A 24,997-nucleotide genomic window follows, 5' to 3' on the forward strand; every position below is an offset into this window, starting at 1 on the left:
ATTGACCAATGGCATGGGATATAGAGTCTATGACGTCATTTCGGGTAGCCAATCAAGAATGTCTTTCCGAGTTACCGAAGTTTAAAATGTCCTCTAGTGACATCCAGTGGTCAGCTTTTGCAAGAGCAGCCACGAAATTCTAAGTGACTTTCAGATGTCAAAGTATCATTGTCAATTAATTATATTCATTAATTTACTGATGAAACGCTTTATTTATTTTTTTAAGGAAAAGGGATTCTCGTGCAGAAGAATGATCAAAGAATATTTGCTTTAGGAAAGAACATTCTTTTTCCACCACCAGTACCCAAAACATGTTTGTCCAACTGTTGCATGCTGGACCCTGATGTAAGAAAAATATTACAAAGCATACCTTATTTTACTTTGTGGGGGTTTTGTGTTCCGGTGAACCGATACAATAAAATAAGTCACTTCCATGTTTGAAGTCTAGTCTCCACGAGAGGCCCCTCTGATATATCTCCTCCAATCTCTGCCACTTCTATTTCCTGTCATTTTGACCATAGCAGTTCTGACTCAGGTCCTGTAAAAGACCCTTAGTACCTTTGTATGTGCAGTTTTAACTTTGTTGTGGTTGTGATCGTCTTTACGTGGCTTGAAAGTGATGAACCAGGCTTGGGGCCATAAAAATCCTCTCTGTTAATATAAAATAGTTAATTAATTACGCTTAGAATGCTTGAAAACGTCATCAATTGAGAATGTAAAGGAGGCTGAACGTGTGATATCTTTATATGCAGTTAAAATGATTCAGAGACAGCTGAGGTGAGGATAGACGTTCTTGCACGTACCAATCAATTCTGTTGGGCTTGGACTGCTCTTCTACAACCACTCTACTACATCCTCTACATTGAATATCAAAACAATTTTATATTTCTTTCTTTTTGTTCTTTTTTTAAATTCTCTTAACAATTTAACGTGTGTAATCGTGAAAATAATTTGATTTTGGTTTTGAAGACGTTCCCTGATAATGGCCAAATGGAAGTGACAAGTGAGGGTTATTTGTCACAAATGTTGCATTTCCAGGGAATGTTTTTCTCCTAAAAATCATTTGTTATTACCTGGTATCACACTTTCGAAATCCGCAGAAGATTCCTCAGGTTCTTCTTGTACCAACAACATCTTTGTCCACAGATCTTGCCAGAGGCTGGTCCATGTGTCTGCTCACAATATTTCCATTTCCTAACATGACCTTGACTGAAGTTCCTGGAAACTTGTTTGTCATCATATTTCTTTTGATCACTCTTTTTCCTCTCCTTTTTTGCTCCTATATCAGGGTGAATTCTATCCAATCTAGATCTCAGTTTCCTTTTCTGTTAAAGAACTCTGCTGGAGAAAGACCTGTAGTGGACTGGTGAGTGATGTGGTAACTCAACACCATCCTTCACACTTTAGAGTACATGCTACCTTCACCTGTTTTCTTCATCATGGATTCGAAAGTATCAATCACTCGTTCAGCAAATCTAGTAAGGAGCAGAAGTAATGTGTTCAATTACGTTCTTTATCAGAAACTCTTGGAACTCAGCACTTATGCAACTTGCTGCTTTGTCTGACGCGATGGTTTCTGGAATATCTTGGTTGCTGAAACTTTTGAGACATTCAATAGTTACGCCTGGGGTGGAAGTTGTCGGAGGATGAGCATCCATCCACTCTTTTTCAGGTTCCAAGAAGGTACACTTGTTTCTCTTAAAGCAAAGTCCTGCTTCCTGTAAACGCAAGACTTTGATGCTTCATCGAAGGTCAGTTGTAGATGTGCATGGCTCCTGTCCTGAACTTTTTCCACACGACAGGTTTTCAAACAAATGTTCAATCTTGGGTTTTAGGTACTTTACAAATACGTATATAGTTGTCTGATTTCAAGACCATTCGATGAAATTTGTTATATACATAAGCCATACTTAAACTAATGCTAAAAGATAATCAGCAGGAAAAAAGGGCAGGAATGGAGTAAAAGTATGATGTTCTGTTAAGCTGTGTATCCCTTGTCTGTCATTTCTCTTTGATCCATGTTCTTTATCTTAAGACTTAGATTGTATCATCTAGTTCCCTTGATTTCCCTTTGTTCTTATTTTGATTTATGAAAAATTGTTGCATTTGCTGTGGCTAATTGGAAAAAAACTTGCGATCGTTTGCGACTACTAAAGTAAATCCCATTTGGGGCCCCTGTGTAATGTTTTACATTCAGAAATTCATGACAACATAACTATTTAATTCCATAAAATGTAATCCACTGGGAAAGTTAAAATGAAGTAGAAGATCCAAGCAATTTGAAGAGAAACAGTTTAAGATGTAATCAGTCCTTTATTCATGGAATTTATAAACAAGATGGTAGAGGCTCTCATTCAGGTCATGAAGGTCAGAAGACACGATGACTTTGCAAGAGGTTTAAGGAAAACAACTCTTCAGAATGGAACTTTTGGTAGCAACTGCTAGTTTACAACCCTGAAGGTACCATGGTAGAGACGGATCATCATTCTTCACAATGTAGGGTTCTGACAAGGAAAAGAACCAGATGTTACAAAAAGGTACAAGTTCTCAATGAACATTCATCTAGTATTAGTATCTGAAACCTTGCGTCCCTGGTTGTCTTGGGTCATAAACAAACAGGGATAGCTGGAAACAATTTAATGTTTGCAGGGGGAACGACAGTACAGCACTGGACAAGCTGCAATGTAACTATCCTGCAACTAGTTTATCTAAATCAAATTACATGTAGTACACACCTGTAACTCTGAAGGTACCATGGTGGAGACGGGTCACCACTCTTCCCAACGAAGGGTTCTGATAAGAAAAAGCAGCAGATGTTAAACGGGTACGAGTTCTGAATTACCAGAAATCCTTTGGTCTGGATGTCTGAAACCTTGCGTCCCTGGTTGTCTTGGGTCATAAACAAACAGGCATAGCTGGAAACAATTTAATTTTTGCAGGGGGAACGACAGTACAGCACTGGACAAGCTGCAATGTAACTATCCTGCAACTAGTTTTTAGGCAAAAATTCCATGTAGTACACACCTGTTACTCTGAAGGCACCATGGTAGAGACGGATCATCATTCTTCCCAATGAAGGGTTCTGATAAGAAAAAGCAGATGTTACACACAGGTACAAGTCCTGAGTCAACATTAATCCTCTAGTATTAGTATCTGAAACCTTGCGTCCCTGGTCGTCTTGGGTCATAAACAAACAGGGATAGCAGGAAACAATTTAATGTTTGCAGGTGGTTTGACTATACAGCACTGAACAAGCTGCACTAGAGCAGTCCTGCAACTAGTTTTTTCCCACAAAAATGCAATGTAGGACCAGTGTGTACTTACTCAGTAGGCACCATAGTAGAGACGGATCATCATTCTTCACAATGACGATTCTGACAAGGAAAAGAACGAGATGTTAAAAACGGGTACAAGTTTTCAATTAACATTAATCCTCTAGTAATTATATCTGAAACCTTGCGTCCCTGATTGTCTTATATCATAAACAAACAGGCATAGCTGGAAACAATTTAATGTTTGCAGGGGGAACGACAGTACAGCACTGGACAAGCTGCAATGTAACTATCCTGCAACTAGTTTTAAGCAGAAATTCAATTTAGTACACACCCGTTACTCTGAAGGGACCATGGTAGAGACGGATCATCATTCTTCCCAATGATTCTGTCAAGGAAAAGAGCGAGACGTTACAAACTAGCATGAGTACTCAATGAATATTAATCCTCTAGTATTAGTATCTGAAACCTTGCGTCCCTGGTAGTCTTGGGTCAAAGACAAACAGGGATAGCAGGAAACATTTTAATTTTTGCAGGGGGAACGACAATACAGCACTTAACAAGCTGCAATGTAACTATCCTGCAACTAGTTTTTTTTTAAAGCAGAAATTATATTTAGTACACACCTGTAACTCTGAAGGCACCATAGTAGAGACGGATCATCATTCTTCCCAATGATGATTCTGACAAGGAAAAGAACCAGATGTTACAAACTAGCACGAGTACTCAATGAACATTAATCCTCTAGTAATAATATCTGAAACCTTGCGTCCCTGATTGTCTTATATCATAAACAAACAGGCATAGCTGGAAACAATTTAATGTTTGCAGGGGGAACGACAGTACAGCACTGGACAAGCTGCAATGTAACTATCCTGCAACTAGTTTTTTAAAGTAGAAATTAAATGTAGTACACACCTGTAACTCTGAAGGCACCATAGTAGAGACGGATCATCATTCACAATGATTCTGTCAAGGAAAAGAACGAGATGTTACAAACTAGCACGAGTACTCAATGAACATTAATCCTCTAGTAATAATATCTGAAACCTTGCGTCCCTGATTGTCTTACATCATAAACAAACAGGCATAGCTGGAAACAATTTAATGTTTGCAGGGGGAACGACAGTACAGCACTGGACAAGCTGCAATGTAACTATCCTGCAACTAGTTTTTTAAAGTAGAAATTCAATGTAGTACACACCTGTAACTCTGAAGGCACCATAGTAGAGACGGTCATTAACTCCCAACGACGGGTTCTGATAAGAAAAAGAAACATGTTAAACTGGTACGAGTTCTCAATGAACAGAAATCTTTTAGTCTGGATGTGTTAAACCTTGCGTCCCTGGTAGTCTTAGGTCAAAGACAAACAGGGATAGCAGGAAACAATGCAACATTGAACAAGTTAAACTATACATTTTCGGCACGAGAAATGAATGGTAGCTTCCACTCACCTCCATGTGGTTACAAACGAGACCAGAGAACACTAGGCCGCAGAGTCAACGTAGAGTCATGTAGGTTTGCCATAAAGGCCATCTTTAAGAAGCAAAAATAAGTTAAAAATCAATCATTGCAGCTAACTTATGGTTATCTTTAACAATGGGTATAAGAACTTAACATACCTCAGGACGGCGCTGCATGTATGGTGGACGTTATGGAAGTTTCCGGTGTTCAGTTGACTTTTTAAAAACATGATGGTTTCTAGAATGAACGGATAATGACGACGTAGTTAATATAAAATGTATTAAAACAATTTTGTAATACACGTGTTTAAATCTAATCGTAAAAGAAATTCCTCGTTAAAGACAGTTATGGAGAAAAATAGCCTAGAAACTCACCTGGAATACTTTGATAGTAGATTAAAGCCGATGTAAAGTGAATAAAACTCCACAGTCATACACAACAGCTTGGAGCAGATGAAGGAGATTGAGGAAGAGAAAGCATGATGTCCCGCGTGGTTATATATAACTAATAATAGCCAATCACAGAACATCTATCAACAAACCTCGAATATCATTGGATACTTTAAGTGTCAATCAGTGGCAGGACATGCCTTCATATTTCCTAAAAGCCCGGATGCGCTATAGCAAGTTCCGGTCAGAAATGGTATGACTTAATACTACAATATCATTGAGAAAAACCAGTTTAATAAAGAGAATATCATCTTGAAAAGTTGGCTGTTTAATTTCCCATAATTTATTTATTTGTCTATTTTAGAAAGTCCAATCATATTCTACTCCCGATCCACACTCCATACCAGTAGGTGGCGGTCGTTTGCTGAACCGCAATACAACAAGAAGAAGTATTGAGCATTTTGGAAAAGTTAAATATACTGTTATATTCAAGACGCGGTGGCTTTATGTTGAAAGGAGTAGACAGTCTGAAGTATGGACCCATTGTTTTTAACATTTGTCTGCGGAGGACAAGCATAACGTCACATCTTAACTGCTCTACCCTCAACAGTGCTGCCACATTTTATCCAATTTGAGAATATAAGAGAAATAAGGATAAATTGGTTTTTAAACCCAGGATAATCATCCATAACCCAGTAGAGAGAGTTAGATTCGAAATTTCAACATTTATCCATGTTACTGCACGTTTCCAGAGTAAGCATGAGGAAAACAGCTCTGTTGTTTATCCAAGAGTTTTATTTCAAACGACATAGATATGCATTATATTTATAGTTTACCGATGATCAATGCCAGCACTTTCCCCTAAATGATCTCCTCACTGGATCCGTCGTCTCAGAGAAGTTGGAGCAGCAAGTGGTTTGTTAAAAGAGAAAGTGTTTGCCAACATGAGCTAGTGGCGTCGGCTAAGGACATTTGAGTGAACGGAAGAGGACTTGTAAGCAGTCTTCACCGCAATAATTCCAGAGAAAGACAAATAAAGCTCTGAAGATGATTGTAGCTGTAAAATCTTGAACTTGTGTTTTAACTCTATCTGCTGTCACGGGTGTGTGTGTTCAGGGGTCTGAAGAAAGCCAAATTGAGCAGCGTTCCTCACTGGTGGGCGACGTGCTCAACAAAAATCAGTTTAAAAAAAAACAACACAAACATTTACAGAGGTGCTCAGATGGTTAAGAGGCCTGACAGCGTTTTTTTTTTCTGTCCGATTTTTCTACGCAGTCAGGAAAAACCCAACATGGTTTCGAGGGCCAGAAAGTGGAGATCCGTGTTCCACATTCTGGTTGGAGACATGTGGAAATGATCGAAGGTTTCCTTCTTTGGGCTTCGAGACGGTTGGACAGAAACACAAAGAGTGCGGCGTGTCAGTGACGCCGTTAGAATACAATATGTATAGAGGATGAACATGGAGGGCTTTAGGGAGGAAGATATATAGATATTGATATCTATATCGTTATCAACAAGGCAAGACAGGGTGATGGGGGTGATGAGCTCCTCAGCAGCTGCAGGTCTCCGCTGAAGGCTTGGAGCGCTCATTTCGGTCCAGTTTGATTGGCTCTGGGAACTCGTTGTACAACTCCACTTCAGTCTCCTGAAAAGATGGCACAGTTTAGAGACGACAATCCAGATTTTACTTAAACCCAAACTTTGCAAACCAACAAACCGAGGTTGAAATAAAAATAAAAGTGAAGGTGTTAGGTTGGATCATCCTGACCTAGAGTAAGATTAGTTCTGAGCAAAATATGATCACACATTGTGAAGCAGGTGAGAAAAGCTCAGAGAAATACAGGCTCAAAGATAGAAATCAATCAAAGACTAAACAAGACATTCTTCTTTTCTCCACTTTGTTCCAAATATACACATCAAAGCTCCACCTGCTGTCCTCTTTGGGCGTTTCTCGCACAGTGTTGGCTTTTAAAATGTCAGACCTCGTCTACCGTTTGTTTATTGTAGCACTTTGTTTTTTTAAAATGAATAATAGTACGTCCCCCAGGGTTGCTTGTAGTTTTCCATTAGGTCCAGAATACTTGTCCCTTTTGAATTGAAGTGGAAACCATTTTGGCCTTGTCTGACACATTAAGGAGCATAAAAGAATAACCTGTTTAAGTGCGTTGCGGGCAATGGTCTGGAAGGCCTGTTCCACGTTAATGGCCTCCTTAGCGCTGGTTTCAAAATATGGGATGTTGTTCTTGCTTTGACACCAAGCCTGTGCCCGCTTGGTCGTCACCTGAAACACAGTAGAAGATGTATAAAAAATGTGAAAATGTTTTGTGCCGTTTGAGCATATCTTGCACCTCAAAATATTTGAAAAAGATTGACATTTCTTTACAAACATGCTTTTATCCAACCCATTTTAAAATAAAATATATATATATACTGTATATATAAAGACTCCCCCACATCAAATCATGGCTCCTTTTTTTATCCCTTGAGGAAATTTCACAGTCAAGGTGACTAGAAGGCCCGAAAATACAAATGTGTTCGTGGTATCCCATGTTTTGTCTCAACCTCCACCACTGCATAAGTATTTCTGAACGCCAAAGAGGTCATTCACTTTAATACACAGTCAACACGAGGGACACCACAAAAACACATTTATTTTCGTGCCTTTGGGTCACCCTGACCCTGAGATAACACAATGGTTATACTATAAACACCATGTTGCTGTCTGCATTGCCAACCAGTGTTCATAGAAGAACTTCAACAACAACAAATCAGGTGCACTTTGACCCACTGAGATCCCATAAGAAGGCAAGAGTTCCAAATATCACACTGAAATTACATAATAAATATATTCCTTCCCTTCTGTTGACTATATTGTGATAGCACAGCCCTTGTTTTTTCAAATGTGTTACACAAGGTTGACATACAGACTGTTAAATGTTTAGGTTTTTAACTACCAAAACTAAAAACTACTAAACTAAACTTCAAATCAGTCACCCACATGTCTGTTCTCCAGGTCAATCTTGTTCCCCAGCACCACAAAGGGGAAGTTCTCTGGGTCTCGTGGGCTGGCCTGGATCAAGAACTCGTCCCTCCAGCTGTCCAGCGTCTTGAAGGTGTTCGGTGCCGTCACATCAAACACAAGGACGCAGCAATCGGCCCCACGATAGAAGGCAACTCCTAGAGACTGGAACCTCTCTTGACCAGCTGTGTCCCAAATCTGAGGGAAGGGTTCGTGAAAAGAAGAGTTGTGCACGTTCAGTAAAAGAACTAAAAGTCTTGTATGCTGCTTTTCAAAAAAATATCAGTGTACGCTTGTTTTTTCTAACAAAACAGGATTTCATTTAAACCAAAGAGGTAGGTAGGAGTGTAGTAAAAAGTATCTGGATGTTCTTTGTATCCTTTGTCTTTTTTTTCTTCTTTGATCTATGTTCTTTATCTTTATCCTTAGATTGTATCATCTTGTTCTTTCTCTTTGTTCTTATTTTATTTTATTTTGATTTTTTTTTAATGAAAAATTGCTGTATTTGCTGTGGCTATTGGAAAAAAACAATTTCCCGAAGGGATCAATAAAGTTCTACCTTACCTTAAAGTTTGACCACAACATTTATTTTTCACAAGCATATAACCTTATCTGACTGCCATTGATTCATACAAACTTCTAATGCTTAATTTCTAAACTAGTGGACGGCATTTGTAGTATTGCTGGAAGGATTGTGTTCAGTTTGACTCAATATTAACCCTTTATTTATGAACCTGTCAACATAGAAATGATTTCCCCACATCAAATATTTGCTTCTGCTTGTTACACTTTTATTGGACCTACCTGCATTGTCACAAGTCTATCGTCGACCATGACTTCTTTCGTCAAGAAGTCTGCTCCTATTGTGGCTTTGTACTGGTTACTGAACTTCTTATTCACATACTGGTTCATCAGTGAGGTCTTTCCAACTCTGTTAAATAAAACGCACATGATTCCTCAAAACAGATCAGTCAGACACACAAGTCTCTTTAAAGAGCGTTACTAACCCAGAGTCACCCAAGATAATAACTTTCAGCAGCACTTTCTTCCTGGATGTCATGATGTCACAACTGAAAGAGAAAGAAACATAAGGTAAACACTCTTGACCTGAAGATAACCCCGTCAATATGAGGCAACAGTTGAAATGAAATATGAGGAGGGCTCCAAAGAAAGGTCCTAGTTCTAGGAATTAGGCAACATGGTTGCCCAATTCACACATGAGCTTTGGCGTGTGAGGAATTGAATGTCTGTATTAAACTGTTTTTGTTTTGAGAACCTTCAATTATTTCGTTTAGGGGCTTCACTTAATAAAAACATTAATCTTGCCAAATATATTAAAGGAAAAATGATGTGGAAACATTTTTCTCTCTGCACACGATGGAGAACAATATGTCCTCCTGTCAATTATTACCGTACAGTCGGGGATAATGTGGAATGCTGACATCTGCAGTCACTTGCCGAGTTGGCCACGCTTCGTGGTAGTCGACCAACAATATCTGACATTTTTTCAAAAGAGTTGCTATGGGGGACAAAACATCAAGCCTCCAACGAGTTGTATTTTCACGCGTTCCATCTAAACAATATTTCACGATTGTAAATGTTAAGCACAATTTCATTAGATCAAAACGCATGATTTCACAGTGTTTTTCTTTTGACAAAGAGCAACAAATTGGAGCATAACACAATCAAAGCAAATGTTGAAGTTGCATAATCTGTCATCAATCCTGTGACAGTTCTATAACTGAACATTTAAAGGCTTGCCAAATATTACTGACTAGACCACCAAAACAAATCAACATGTTCTTTTAACCCAACAGTGGTGACATATCAGGAATGTGTATCTAATACAGGAATTTAAAATTGCTTCAGAGTTGCTAGTGAACAGGACATTTAAAAAAAAAAATATATATATATATATATATATATATTTAAATTATTACCAAGGGAAGGCACTTAGTTTTGTATTGGCAAGATGAATCTGGTGATACGATTTGTATCGCAATATTAAGGCAACAATACAATAAATATTGCGCTGTAGTAGTAAACCCGGATATATTAGTAGTATTGCCGAGTACTTGACTCTGGTGTTGGAGACCAACTGTTTACAAAGTTGTAAATTCTTTCATGCGTTTTGAAAAAAAAAAAAAAATTTGACCAAACATCAGCTTTAAAAGTAGCAGGACTCGACTGTATGCTCTCAACATAATGACTGCTACCATCTAGTGGCTGGAATTTGGGTTAAAACACAAAAATTAACAAACTTTCTGAATACTTTTTACTACAATTTTAGAATAAAACAAAACATTTTTTTTATTTTACACACATTGGTTTAATTTTAACCCATACATTAAGTAAGATAAAAATGTGTTTTGAAAGGGAAATAAAAAGTTTTAAAAATGTAGGTATACCAATACAGTCCTATTGAATATTTGTGCAGCTTTTCCCTGATTTTCTGAGACTCCTGTGTTTGTCTTATGTGTCTTGGCCTTTTAAAGCATGTATTTTAGTTGTATCTAGTTGTACCCTTTACTTACTTTACTTTACATTGATTATAGATACAGTATCATAACTAAAATATGTCTATATAGATCAAGATATCCCTAGTTTAACAGGCAGGTATTTAATAAGTAGTGAGGTAGAAAAGAAAATAGTGTCGAGATTGAAAATGCAAACAAGGGCAACAGGGAGTCTCCACCGAGGACCATAATCTTCACCCCATGACACTGTCTCAGGACCTGGTCACATGGCACCACTGAGGAACCATGACTTGGCGGGCGTGATTCTCACAAAGCTGACACAGACACCAGTGCAAAAATAATGCATCTTCGAACCATTAGAAAAGCAGGTTTGCCAAAAAAACAAAACAATCGACGTCTGAGAGCAAACGTAAGAACAATCCTAGAAACTAGACTGACAGGTGTTTCATATTATATATACACTGAGATATGGTCGTAGTAAGTGGTTACAGATTCAACTTGTTTTTAAATCAGTTGACGTTGGCACGGCTTACAGGGGACATGACATCCTTTATGATTAAACGAGTTATATAAAACAGGAAAAAAACAACCAACAAAAGTTAAAAAATCAGTTACAAACCTTGAGATATAATTGAAAACTGTCGAAGTGGCGACTATTCCTCAGGAGACGAGAGTTAGCACTGGGATGCTAACAGGCTAAATGGTCCTTTTAAACGTATCCGCCAAAAAAGCAAAAAAGGTTCAGGGCTTCATACACGGGTGTAGGGGTCGCCGGGTCGCCTTACACGTGAAAGAAGCGACTACGAAGCAGTGACAACGGCTGTGAACCTTCAGCCTGTCAGGCGGTTTGTCGCAGTGGTCTGTCTGGTCGTGAAGCTAAAGTGTTAGCAGTTAGCTTCGCTCCGTCCACTTCCTCCAAAACAAGCACCGTCACTGGCGCTGACGTCACGGCTGGACACGCCCTTATACCGCTTGAGTTTTTTTTTGGTTCACATATCAATAGCCTTGTGAGATTTAATAATGTAAAAAGAGAAGCTACAAAATACATGTTAGTAAGCAAGTAAGTAATTTTTATTTGTATAGCGCTTTTCCAGACCAGGGTCACAAAGCGCTTAAACAATCAGAACAATATTCATTAAAGTATATACTTTATATATTTATATATATACTCAAGATAAAACTGATAACACAACAGGAGTTCCAGAAAATCAAGGAAAAGCCTGAACAAATAAACACGTCTTAAGATGTTTCTTGAAGGAGTAAGTAGATCCACCAAGAGCAAAGAGAGAGGAAGATCGTTCCAAAGCTTAGGAGCAACAGTCTGGAAGGATTTCTCTCCTCTGGTCCTGAACCGTGTTCAGGAACCATCAGTAGATTCTGATCCACAGACCTCAGAGCCCGAGCTGGGGTGTAAGGCTGGATCAGATCACTGATGTAAGGAGGAGCCTGACCATGAGTAGCTCTGAAAGTAAGAACCAGAATTTTAAAGTTGATCCAAATGTGTTACTGTTAACTTTACTCAATTTTTATTTCGAGATCTGTTCGAGAGGTGTTCCCAGGTGATCTCTTTCCAGGTCTACTAGGTCTGCCCCAGGGCCTCCTCCCAATTGAACCCCTTATGCCGGAGCAGCAGGATCTATGCCTGACCCTACTCGACTGCTTTACTGAGAGCGCAGTCCATTAGATTTGGGCTTTATAAAGAAACAAACAGGGGAAGTAGTGCAGGCAAACAAAAACAACCAACTGTTCATTGTTTTACGTGATTAAAAAAAAAAAATTATGTGTATATTCCAGGTGTATATTCCATTAATTAAGTAAGTAATTATTATTTATATAGCGCTTTTCCAGACCAGGGTCACAAAGCTCTTAAACAATCAAAACAATATTCAATAAACTATATAATTTAAAGGTCAAGATAAAACTGATAACACAACATGAGTTCCAGAAAATCAAGGAAAAGCCTGAACAAATAAAAACGTCTTAAGACGTTTATGTATTATTTCCGGCCTCTGGGGGCACGACTGGAACCAGCTGAGGCCAGGGTCAGTAATTCCAACTGCGTGTTAGAGTATGTCAACAGTGTCAAACATCAAATGTAAGCCCAGAATAAGTTATTAAACCATGTTGTTGAGAAATGAAACATGACTTGTTACGCCTCCCCCCCAAAAAAAACACATGAGAAGAAAAGGAGAACCAAAACCACAACACCTGAGGATTGATTATAAATAAACTTTATTTTAAGAACAATAAAAACATTTCAAACTAAAAACATCATTCAATGTAAGCCAAGGTTGTATATAATAATTTGAGATGAGCAATGATACAAATTACAAATAAAGCTCACTTACTTAAGAAAAAAAACACAAGGAAAAAAGAGTTTGTCCAAACTACTGCCGAAACCCGGGATCGAACCAGGGACCTTTAGATCTTCAGTCTAACGCTCTCCCAACTGAGCTATTTCGGCGCGCTCCGGCCGCATAGTTTAACCAATCGAGTATATCTACCGTCACATTTTACTACGCATTGGCGTAAAGAAACAGGATACAGCTACTGGGAGATCGTTTAAGCAAATTATACCGCGTAGAACACGTGCGGAATGAACGCGTAATGCCGCCAGATAACAAAAAAAACAAAAGAATTTCGCAGCTATTCAAACATAGACAATGAGTTCCTTATTGGTAAAATAGAAGTAAGTAAGTAAGTCATTTTTTTGTAAAACGCTTTTCCAGACCAGGGTCACAAAGCGCTTAAACAATCAAAACAATACTCAATAAAGTATATACTTTAGAGGTCAAGATAAAACTGATAACAACAGGAGTTCCAGAAAATCAAGCAAAAGCCTGAACAAATAAAAAAGTCTTAAGATGTTTCTTAAAGGAGTCAGGAGTTTTGGTGTTTGTATATTGGCACTTTTCCGGAGTTACGTGAACGCATCACACCTCACGCGAAATGTTGCAAACAATAACTACTGAATCCAACCTTTTTAGTGACTTTTATTTTTTTACACAATTATCATTTTTGACAAACCTTTTTTCTTTCTTCCACATTTTTATTCACAAACTTGTTAAATTATGTAGGGGAAACAATAATAAAGCTTACATTTCGTGAAATGGCAGTATTATTATTGTTAAATGTATTGTAAAAAAAATCAAATTGTTAAAGCGCCATTCTTCCCGTGTTGTCTTGAGCGACGTCATGACGTCATCACGCTGGGACTGAATGAAGCGTCATCCTTGATGTAGAGCAGCCCGGTGGCCCTTCTTCGCTGCTCTACACCCGCTGTTTTCTTCCTCATCCCGGGCGTACTAGCTTTAGACGCGTCCACCACCATGACTCCCAATTCCCCCTTTGCAGTGTTCGCGCTCCTTGTCGCCGGATTGTGCGCGCGGACTTCGGCGGACGGTTTGGTGAACGAAGACGTGAAGAGGGTCGTGGACCTGGGCTCTCACCTGGCTAAGATCACCGCGGAGGTCGTGCTCTCCAACCAGGGACCGTCCTCCGTGTCCAGCTTCATCCTCGCGGTGGAGCCGGAGTTGGCTCCGCATCTGGCCTACATCGGAGCATCGGTGAGTCGACCATGAGCAGCAGGTCTGCCTGGTCCTGCTAGCGTTAGCTTTAGCATTAGCCCCTGGTCAGCGCAGAGAACTAACCCTTCGTTACTTTTTCTTTTTTTTTTTAAAGTTAAACTCATGTGTTTTCCAAACTGTCACTGCGAGTCTGAACTAACTATTTAAAACAAAAAATATTTTCCATTCAAGTCCCTGCAGAAGGTACTGAAGACATGAAGCCATTGTGACCGCATCATATTATAGATAAACAAGTGAAGTTGTGCGTGTTTATTTGCCTCATTACTCCCCGTGAGGTGTTTCTTTCAACATATGTACTTTTTCTACATGATTTTATTTGTCTTTTTTTTTTTATAATTCCATTTTTTTTTATGAATGCTGCCTGCAACGTTGACTTCCGCATCGGCGCACGCGCTGTTAGCGGTTGAATGACACGTATGCGCTGCACAGATCACTTCCGTGCCTCACTGCGCAGACTCCGCCCCATTTCCATGTCAGCGCACCTTGAATGTGTTGAGTTGAAAAATGTTGTAAAATGTTTTTGTTTTGTTTTTTTTTCTCGCGCTTCTAAGTCGGTTAAATTAGTAATATGAATTCCTACAAACAACAACTTACCAGGAAGACGTTTTTATTTGTTCAGCCATTTCCTTGATTTTTTTTTTTGGAACTCTTGTTGTGTTATCAGTTTAACTTGCCCTTTAAAGTATATACTTTATTGAATATTATTTTGATTGTTTAAGCGCTTTGTGACCCTGGCCTGGAAAAGCGCTATATAAATAAAAATTACTTACTTACTTACTTGTAGAACAAAGTTTAGTTTCTCAACTATATGCATTTATCCAAAGCATTTCACGACAAGACAATCAGCAAAAACGCATCTCCTCAAAATAATGGTCTGTAATAGTTATGTTTACACATTCAGATTCGAAACAATATACAATAGAGTCACTATCTTCTTGTAGAAAAACTGAGGTTGTGCGTTGTGAATTATCTTATTTTTCGATGGTACCCCATTCCTAAAAATAATGTCTGTTATTTCGACTAATGCCTCGACACTGAGAGGTACCTAATGTTTAACTTTTATTGTCTTCATTGTTTTGTGTTATTATTAACATGGCTAGAATAAACAACATTTTACAAAAGAACCACAGTAATGATTGCATAATTAAACAGGGACTATAACATAAATAATATCAGGAATAAACCATACTAATAATTGACAATAATAATCACATCAAATGTCATGGACAAAATCAGTAACAATATCAATAGCAACAAAGATACAAATTTACTGTTCATTGAGAGAGTAGGATAAAAACTTCAGTAATTGTTACAAAACGCATTTTCTATGATAACTGTATATGTACCATTGTACGCAAACCATACATTTACTACAAGTTAATATGTGTGTGATTGTTGCATGTCACAGGTAATCATTTAACTGATTGAAACAATCATTTTTTAACACTCCGATGTACTTCTCTTTCTGAAAATATAGCCTCAATATATGGATTTAATAATTAGTACTACAGTTTTTAGTATAATTAAACAACCATACTCAACAGTCCCAGTATATAATGTGTGTATTATACAAATGTAATGCCACTTCTCATCTAGACTAACTGTTGAGAGTGGTATTTAAACCGATTAAAAATCCTGAACTATATACTTGAATTTATTGCCAATTAACTGCAAATTCATGCTGTCTCTCCTTTCCTTCATTTATTTCCAGGTGAAGGGTGATGAAGAGGACGATGGCACACTGAAACTGCAGCAAACGACAATCCAAGGTCGAAGGTAAATTGGTCTGATATGTCTCTCTCTCTATATATAGATATATAAAGATGTTGGTGTTTTAAGAAATTACATTTTCCTGAGACTTTTTTATCACCTTGGATACAATTATTTAGAGATGGACCAAACTGAACCTGGTGTCCATATTAGTCTGATCAAGGCTCTCAAAGTTAGCTCGGGTATCCATGACTAATGATCACATGCTATTTTTGAGAGACCACAGAAGCTTCTAGTTGAAAGCATACTTTTTTTCTTTTTTAAAATTTGGGCAGCCCTACAATTGGTTAAAAATAAGAGGGTTTATCTCTTTGTTAAATATTTAGTATGGGTGCATACCTAACATTATTATGTCTTTGTCTACCTCTGACCAAGTTTCTTGAAATGTTGATGGGATTTCTTAAAAAGCTATGACTTTCTCTCTTGCAGTGGGGAGTTTTATAAAGTCCAGCTTGGCTCCTCATTGTCTGCTGGTGCTCAGCTCAAAGTGAAGGTGGAGATGACCTTCAGCCACGTGCTGAAGCCCTTCCCCTCACACATTACCCAGGCAGAGCGGCAGCTGGTGGTCTTCCAAGGAAACCACTACCTGTACTCCCCTTACCCCACACGGAGCCAGACCACCAAAGTGCGTCTGGCGTCAAAGACGGCCGAGAGCTACACCAAGCTGGGCAGCCCCAACAAGAACGATGACATCATCGAGTACGGACCGTTCCGTGATGTGGCCGCCTTTAGTGAAGTATGTCTCTGCTCGTGATTGTACCTGTCAGAAGAGATACATATTTGACTGTGTTGTGTCGTCAAAGGATACGATGAAGATCCACTATGAGAACAACTCGCCCTTCCTCACGGTCAGCAGCATCACTCGCCTCATCGAAGTGTCCCACTGGGGAAACATCGCCGTGGAGGAGACCATCGACCTGAGACACACCGGCGCCATGCTAAAGGGACCTTTCTCGCGTTACGACTACCAGCGACAGTCGGACAGCGGCATCTCGTCAGTCAAGTCCTTCAAGGTAAGTCTTTCTTTTTTCCACCATCTTTGATGTTTTCAGGAGTTTAAGGTATCTACAAGATCTTTAAAAAACATTTAGGATAAATTAATTTGTAGTTAAAACCTTCACATGTCTGACACGTCTTTTTTTTTTTTTTTTTTTTTTTTGAGGCGTCAACTTGACGACTAAATGATACTAAAGTACCTGTATAGCCGGTGTGTGTGTGTGTGTGTGTCACTGTGTAACTGAGGAGCATTGTCGTGGAATAATTCTCTCAAAACCCTACAGCGAAGACCACATTTTTGTGGTCTGGGTTCTGGCCAGCATAGGTCTATGTCTGATGGCATGGTCCAATTAAATCTTTGTCATATTAATGGTCTTTAAAAGAGAGTTTTATAACTTTTATTGTGTGTTATTGTATCGATTATATGACATCATTTATCGTCTTCAATGTGAAAGTCCATTTTATTTTCGGTATTCTGACACCAGACACTTTGTGTAAGTGTGTTTATAAGAAGAAAGACGTTTAGAAAACAGAACACATTATGTCCAAAATGTCTTTAATACTCTTTAAGTGTCATAGCTATTGCTGAGTACTAAGCAATATTTTTGAGACCCATTTGATACATTCACTTCAATACCGGTTCCCGAAGGATCATTTCTGATACCTGTTTTATAAGATGATTTCTAATTAAATATATATTAAAATTAGATTAAACAAAACACCTGAATTTATCGGTAAGAGCAATCTTTATTTTAAGTTTTTAAACAAAGTAAACTGAACAAGAAATTGTGCTTCAGATAAATAAATCCTATATAAGATGGATTTTGAATAGTCTCTATTAAAGAATCCAAAACACAACTTATTGAACCCTGCAGATTTCCTGGTGTCAACAAACAAGACTCTTTTCTTTCTCCCTTCACAGACCATTCTTCCAGCCTCGGCTCAGGACGTTTACTACAGAGACGAGATCGGAAACATCTCCACATCCCACCTGCAGGTCCTGGATGACTCCGTCGAGGTGGAGATCCGGCCACGCTTCCCTTTGTTTGGAGGCTGGAAGACTCATTACATCATCGGCTACAACCTGCCGAGCTACGAGTACCTCTACACACTGGGTGAGTTTCTCAACCAAGAAAAGTCACAGTCAGTAAAAAAAACAACTATTGGTGATCTTCAAAAATAGATCAAGGGGTTGTTTAAAAAAAAAAGTCAGTGTAGATCATCTGTTTCTTTCAGGCGACCAGTATGCTCTGAAGATGAGACTCATCGACCATGTGTACGATGACCAGGTCATCGACTCCATGACTGTGAAAATCATCATGCCCGAAGGAGCCAAGTCAGTTTCCCCAAATGCTTCAGTCTGTCAGGGTTCCTGTTCTAGTGGCTCAAATCTTATCCTCCATCAGAAACATCCACGTGGACACGCCGTACAAGATCGACCGCAAGCCCAACCAGCTGCACTACACCTACCTGGACACCTTTGGCCGGCCAGTGCTCGTGGCCACGAAGAACAACCTGGTGGAGCAGCACATCCAGGATGTGGTGGTGAGTGTTTCACTGAAGAGTTTTCACCGGTTATCTTGAAGCTCTGTTAAATCATGTTGGGGGTTCTCCAGGTTCACTACAACTTCAATCGGATCCTGATGCTGCAGGAGCCTCTCCTGGTCGTCGCGGCCTTCTACATCCTTTTCTTCACCGTCATCATTTACGTCCGCCTGGACTTTGCCATCACAAAGGTGTGTTGATGATTACACACATTGTCATATTGTGTTTACCAGGGAACGCCAACGTTCTTTTTTTGAGCCTGCCGTCACATTCCAACAGGAGCAATCTAGACTAACGTCTGTCTTGGGATTCAAATTGTAGCTGGACAGGTTCAGTTTAAAAGGCAGAGAGAGCTAGTCTTCATCATGTGATGAGACATATCTCCTAAAACACACATTTATATTAAAAAGGCAATTGCATGATGAACATGTATGTAAACGACAACAAACACTTTTATTTAATGTAATACAAATGCATGAAGGTGAGCCACAAATTGTTATCAAGAGCACAGACGAACAGACCATCTTCACATCATCATCATCACGACCCACGGCTTTAAGTTACCAATTTTCAGTTTTGTTCTTGTTAAACCTCATGTTAAGATGTTTCAAATAAGCCCCTGATTGTGATGCGTATGAGGATACAGAGACAATGATACAATATATGATAATTCTGTAGTAACAAAGATAACTTTGTAGTAGAGTACTTGGCAGAGTAGAGTACTTGCTAATGCACGCTAAGTGAAATAAAAATAAATTCTAACGAGTTATTTTTATACACATTACATTGAATTGTAATTCACATAAGAACATTTTATTTGAAAGCCCCAAAAATATAAAAATATAAAAAATTAATTTTAATCGATACAAAGGTATTTAAAATCGATACAGTATAAAAAAGATACCTCATTTTAATACTGATCATTTCTTACACCTGTACTCTTTACGATCGGATGTATGAAAAACAATCTGGCCAGATGGCTGTTGCAATGGACCAAAATCCAACTTGACATTTTGTTGTTTTCTAGGATCCTGCTGCTGAGGTGCGCATGAAAGTGGCCTCCATCACGGAGCAAGTTCTGACCCTGGTCAACAAGCGCCTGGGCCTGTACCGGCACATGGACGAGGTGGTGAACAGATACAAGCAGTCTCGTGATACCGGGGCCTTAAACAGCGGCCGTAAGACTCTGGACGCTGACCACCGAGCGCTGACCAACGAGATTAGTTCCCTGCAAGCTCGTCTCAAGGCTGAAGGCTCCGACCTGGCTGAAAAGGTGAGGCTCACATTATTTATCGATCTCGATTCTCAGCCGCTACCCTGTTTATCGATTGGACACGCCCCCCCTCTGGACACAAAAAATACTCTTTCATTATCTCTGAATTTTTCACACTTGTTGACAGATTTTTAATCCTATTATAAGATTTATTTTATTTAACCTGTTTTGTAAACTGTTTTAGGATTGTATTATTTTCTATACTTTTTGAGCACATTTTTCCTTTTATTCTTTTAATTAATTTAATTAAACAAGTTTTTAATTAAACTTGCTTTGAAGTCAGAATGCACATTTATAATTTTATACACCTCTTGAGTGCAGTTTTCTGATGGTATCATTATTATTATTGTTACTTTGATGAAGTTGTATTTCAGAGCTTGTTGAGGGCAGTTTCTCTAACTATTATATCGTATTTAACAGTTTATTTTGTAAGATTGGACCATTATAATTTATACATAAATCAGAGATTAGGAATACGTTCTTACTGTGTTCAATAAAATGTTTAATATGTTCTACTTTATATAGTTTCCTTTAAACCTATATATATTTTTTTAATATCGCTTAGCTATATTTGTACGTTTGTGTAGATGAATCAATGTTAACACACCACTCTGTGCAGGTCGGGGAGGTGCAGAAGCTGGACGGTCAGGTGAAGGAGCTGGTCAGTCGCTCCTGCCAGGAGGCGGAGAGGCTGGTGGCCGGCAAGGTCAAGAAGGAGGCGTACATCGAGAGCGACAAGACTCTGGCCAGCAAGCGGCAGGAGCTCATCGGCCGCATCGACAGTCTGCTGGACGCTCTCTAGAAACGCAGCAGAACCGACAGAAAAACCAACTCATGATTGTGTAGTTCAGCGAAGGTCTTGTGGTTGACTCTACATCTCATCTTGTGAGCTCACTGCGTCATGACGTGCAGCAGTAATCATCTACACTTCTTCTTCTTTTTCATCAGTTTCCCCTAAACTTTTACAAATTAATGGTTTGGATTTGACAACAAGGCTGAACATCACTTTACTTACACCACGTCTCTGAAGTCCTGGTTTCTTTCTTTCTTCTCTTGCACTTAAGACAGGTTTTTTTTTTTCTACGAGTCCCTGACTGACGTTTATATTTGAACATGTGTGAAGCTCTGAATTTCCTTTATGCCAGAAACGGGTTGTGTTTATTTCGAACTTGCTGTTTTGAGATTATTGAAAACACAATGCTGGGTCAAATGAGACCGACGTGGTAAAGAAATGGGCTCTGAAAGTGAAACATTTGGAATAAAATTGACACAAACGTCTTTGTATTTGCAGTTGCTTTGATTCGACACAAGAGGGCGTGCTTGGGCAGGTATCTACCTTATAAACACGACCAGTACAGTGAATTAACGCCTTTTAAGAGGGAAATTCCAGCTCATTGTTCATTTATTTGCTTCGACGTTGACAGATTTTTAAGCTGGGCACACGCAGAGGTCAGTCTCAGGTCACTGCTTTCCCTCTGAGGTCATCGTGGGTCCTCACAGGTCACTTCCTGCTGCAAAATAACAGCCCCTCGCCCTCACAATGAGCAAGCTCACATATTGTACGCAGCACAATAATCATTCTGCAAGTATGGAACAGGGGAAGGCGAAGACAATGTCTGTTAGCGCCGATGCTTGCTAACGCTGGAGCGCTCACACAATGGCAATTTTTGTGTTTTAAACTTTAGGGGATATTCGCCGTGGTTTTTTGGTGTGAGCCGTGTGTCCTCACAGACGAACCAAGCTGACCTGCCGCCCTCTGAGATCACGTCTGCTCTGATGCTATCTACAGTCGGACGTGATGGAAGGACTGTGAAGTCATTAAAGCTGCAAATAAAAACAATATTTTGTTACAACCTGGACATGTGAGGCCGCGACCTAGAGCTTCAGCAGCCCCTGAAGAGTCGTCGACAGGAGTGATATCACTCTTCATTTCAACAGCTCTTCCTCCATCATTTATCCTTCACAAGCGCCATCTTTGTCGCCAACATTCCCCGTCTCGTGTGTCTCCACCTGGCCAAAGCATCCTTCTGCAAAGTGGATCCGTCGCTCTGATATACTCGTTTCTTTTCACTCCCAGTAACAACCTTTTAGTGTTTTCCATCCCGACTATTAACTTCAAATCTGGCCTGCCAGGTCATTTTTTTTGTGGGTGCGTACTATGGGGGGCTCGGCCTGTCCAGGAGGACTCATTCTCACGCTGTTAATAGCTTTCAGATCATTTAAACGACAAGATTAAGATGTGATAAATCAACGCTTTTCCTGAGTTTCAACCAATGGCTGTCAAGGATCTCTTCTCGAGGATGTAGACTGCTCTCACACAGAACGCCCTAACACTTTAATGTAGACTTTTAAAGAAATTAAAGGTTTACTCATAATATTTTAACCATCTTAGCCATAAATATAATCAAAATACAGTAACCATAATCATAATTTTTTTTATCATATTTTAGTCTTGAAATTGTCAAAGACGACAGGTTTGACAGCTGGCATGAAGGATAGGACATCAGTCTCATAAATCGTATTAAAGGAAATTAAAAAATACTTTTAAAAATTTGTTACAACCAGCTGGATTTGCTCGAAGAATGGCTGTCCCCGGCCACAAACAATCCCGAGCGTTGTTTGTGAGGTTCAATCCATCACACATATCCATGACTCAGCAGTATGATCAAGTATTCCAGGACTTCACAGCCACAGACCCGTGAAGATAAAACTAATGCTGCAGAAGGGAGTTAGAGACATCATCTCTATCGTGGGTGTGTCACCTCAACTGTCTTCTCTCTGAGGAACAGTTGCTCCACTCCGAGTCTCTCCTCGACGACCCAGCTTCTATCACTAAGGGAGATTCAGGACTACGTGTTACTAAAACCCATTGGTCAATGGCTCAGACTTATCTTCTGGCTCAGCTCAGTCTCCATGACAGACTGATACAGAGTTAAGATGCTAGATGGATGTCCATCCTCCCAACAGTCGCTCAGGACCCCATGCTTCCGTGGTTACCCCCCCAATAGCTTCACGCCCTGAGGTTCTCTGGATTTTGGGGCCTTTATCCGCCCTGGTGACGTCCACGGGCCCAGGAAATGATAACCGGTCGCAGAAGAACTGCGGTTGATCTGTTGGCATCAGCAGAGCAGAATTCTGTTTAAACCGGAATTGCTGTGCAGCTCTGTATCCTGATGTGGCAAGCCGAGGGTGCGTGAGGCCGACGGGGGGCTTCGAGGGCGAGGCCGCCGGACCTGCTAGCATTGCGGTTGAGCTGCAGCTGATCCCGCGGGCTCCTCTTTATCTCAACGGTAATGAATATGCGAGCGAAACCCTGCGGCGGAGACGCTAATCGACGATACTCGTGATTGATCACATGGCGGGCTCACCTGCAGCCCCTCCCCCCTCAATCTTGCTTCGCCGGCGTACGACACACACACACACACACACACACGACTGAGAGACAAAAGTCAGAGAACAATATCCTGCTCAGAAGACCCTTCATAGGAAACTCTCATAAATCACATGGACAGACCCCTCATATAAAAATATAAGATGAGAAAGAAGACTATTTAGTGCAGCAACAAGGCGAGGCCTTCATTTGGAGATGAAGACCAACATGTCTGCTGAAATACAAAATAATCCCTTATGTACCGTGTAAATACATTTTTTATTATAGCTGTATTTACAGGATATCCCTTCGAGGGCGTCAAGAAAAATATTGATACAGTGATCTAAGCAAATTTTCACAGTATCTTGGCTTTCTAATCACATTTTAAAATGTTATCACAGTTCTTTTTCAGTTGTATGTTTGACATTTATATGCGTATAAAGTGTTTTATTTACAATAAACATGCAATTAATTACATCATTTTTGTTTTGCAATTAAACTTCTGGCCGCTAGATGGCAGTCATTGTGTCCTCTGAAGCTAAAAGAACAGATCCCCGCTATTACTGAGGATGAGAGGATACAGTTGACTCAAGCTGCTTTAAAAAAAAACGTTGTTTGGAAATGTTTTATTAACAAATCAGTTACGACTTTGTCGAGAGTCGTGTGGTCTGTGAATTCTGCAACACCAGTGAAGTACTCAAACAATGCTACTTACATATTGTTGTTCAGTAAAGTAATACATTGCTACACTGTAAGAACTAGAGCAATATATTATACTTAAATATATTGCTATACTGTATCACGTCGTTGGCCCTGTATTGTGTATACACCTCGTGTCGCCAGATTCTTGCCAATACACACCCGACTAGATAGGAACAAGCGATTTTAAGGAAGTGACTGGTTCTCATTTTCACCGTATTTATTATTGTTTTGTGCCTCTTTATCTCTCATTTAAACAACTTTTTACAGGATCTTACCTGGACTGGAAGATTCAACCTGAACCAGCATGTGTAGTACTTTTCAATAGACATAGGGAGTTGAATTGACATTATCATTGAAAATTCAATAAACAGAAATAGCACATTGACAACCACATCTATAAAAAATATTCTATGCTTTCATAAGGAAGAGCATAGAACATTTTTTATGAGGCCCCTGCCTTAAAATAACCTTTGATGCAGGGGTCTCAAAACTCACGTGGTAGAGGGACTCTTAGCGGTGAAGTTCTAGAGAGTGTCGGACAAGTACCAAGGAATTTAATTGAGATATAGTGAGTTGTGTATTTGCTATAGACAGCAGTCCATGATATCAACTGACATCATACATACACTGAGCTCTAATGGACACATGTTCCAAGTGGACTTCTTTTAAATCGTTGCAATTAATCCGGTCTATGTAAGGTAGGGTAAAACTTTATTGATCCCTCAGGAGGTCTCCTTCGGGAAATTGTTTAAACCTAGTAAGAGAGTCCAAGAGATCGTTCAGCTAAGAAAAGGACATATAAAACAAATTTCAAAATAAAATCAGACGTGACAGTTTCAGGAAATTGTAGATTTGTTTAAATGTTTTCAAAATTGTTATTTTGTTTTAAAGATTGTACTTCTGGGCGACTGTATGACTGGGTCTTGTCGGAGGACCTTGACGAATGTGGCCCCCCCCAGAGTACACTGTATTGGTCCTAGACCAACAGACCGTCCACCAATCTGCTCATCCTTGGCTACAGAGTTCCAGGATGAGATGGAGAGTCAAGCTGGAAGACACTTTCAGCTGATCTTCTCTGGCTCGGCTTGAAACGCAGTCCACAACGGAGGTTCTGTGTTGCCGCTCTGTTCCAG

General features: G+C 39.5%; 2 protein-coding genes, 1 long non-coding RNA gene and 2 other non-coding genes across 6 annotated transcripts; 1 reads left to right on the forward strand and 4 right to left on the reverse strand.

The window, feature by feature from the left end:
• Positions 1-2,293: 2,293 nt before the first annotated feature.
• Positions 2,294-5,197, reverse strand: LOC148070553 (uncharacterized). 2 transcript variants are annotated; one of them, XR_015712910.1, is made up of 11 exons: positions 5,111-5,197; positions 4,895-4,973; positions 4,727-4,808; positions 4,477-4,531; positions 4,191-4,241; positions 3,899-3,955; positions 3,607-3,660; positions 3,325-3,374; positions 3,025-3,082; positions 2,736-2,793; positions 2,294-2,504 (listed from the first exon to the last, which is right to left on the reverse strand). It is a non-coding gene; the product is annotated as an uncharacterized LOC148070553 (long non-coding RNA). The 2 variants fall into 2 exon arrangements; XR_015712911.1 differs by lacking the exon at positions 3,607-3,660.
• Positions 2,862-2,989, reverse strand: LOC148070554 (small nucleolar RNA SNORA63). The gene has a single exon (XR_015712959.1). It is a non-coding gene; the product is annotated as a small nucleolar RNA SNORA63 (small nucleolar RNA).
• A 703-nt stretch (positions 5,198-5,900) lies between the features above and the next one.
• On the reverse strand, positions 5,901-11,505 carry LOC148070555 (ras-related protein rab7). The gene is made up of 6 exons (XM_087801020.1): positions 11,241-11,505; positions 9,152-9,214; positions 8,949-9,075; positions 8,124-8,342; positions 7,278-7,406; positions 5,901-6,770 (listed from the first exon to the last, which is right to left on the reverse strand). The coding sequence occupies exons 2-6, from the start codon at positions 9,202-9,204 to the stop codon at positions 6,675-6,677; spliced, it is 624 nt and encodes a 207-aa protein (XP_087657146.1). The 5' UTR covers positions 9,205-9,214; positions 11,241-11,505; the 3' UTR covers positions 5,901-6,674.
• A 1,507-nt stretch (positions 11,506-13,012) lies between these two features.
• On the reverse strand, positions 13,013-13,085 carry trnaf-gaa (transfer RNA phenylalanine (anticodon GAA)). The gene has a single exon. It is a non-coding gene; the product is annotated as a tRNA-Phe (tRNA).
• A 763-nt stretch (positions 13,086-13,848) lies between these two features.
• Positions 13,849-21,070, forward strand: rpn1 (ribophorin I). The gene is made up of 10 exons (XM_087801074.1): positions 13,849-14,187; positions 15,920-15,984; positions 16,408-16,714; positions 16,782-16,991; positions 17,897-18,089; positions 18,211-18,310; positions 18,381-18,519; positions 18,591-18,710; positions 19,547-19,792; positions 20,412-21,070. Exons 1-10 carry the CDS (start codon positions 13,951-13,953, stop codon positions 20,592-20,594), a joined length of 1,800 nt encoding a protein of 599 aa, XP_087657200.1. The 5' UTR covers positions 13,849-13,950; the 3' UTR covers positions 20,595-21,070.
• The last annotated feature ends 3,927 nt before the right edge of the window (positions 21,071-24,997 follow it).

Source organism: Callionymus lyra, chromosome 10 (assembly GCF_982586985.1).
Source record: "Callionymus lyra chromosome 10, fCalLyr1.hap1.1, whole genome shotgun sequence".
Taxonomy (NCBI): Eukaryota; Metazoa; Chordata; class Actinopteri; order Syngnathiformes; family Callionymidae; genus Callionymus; species Callionymus lyra.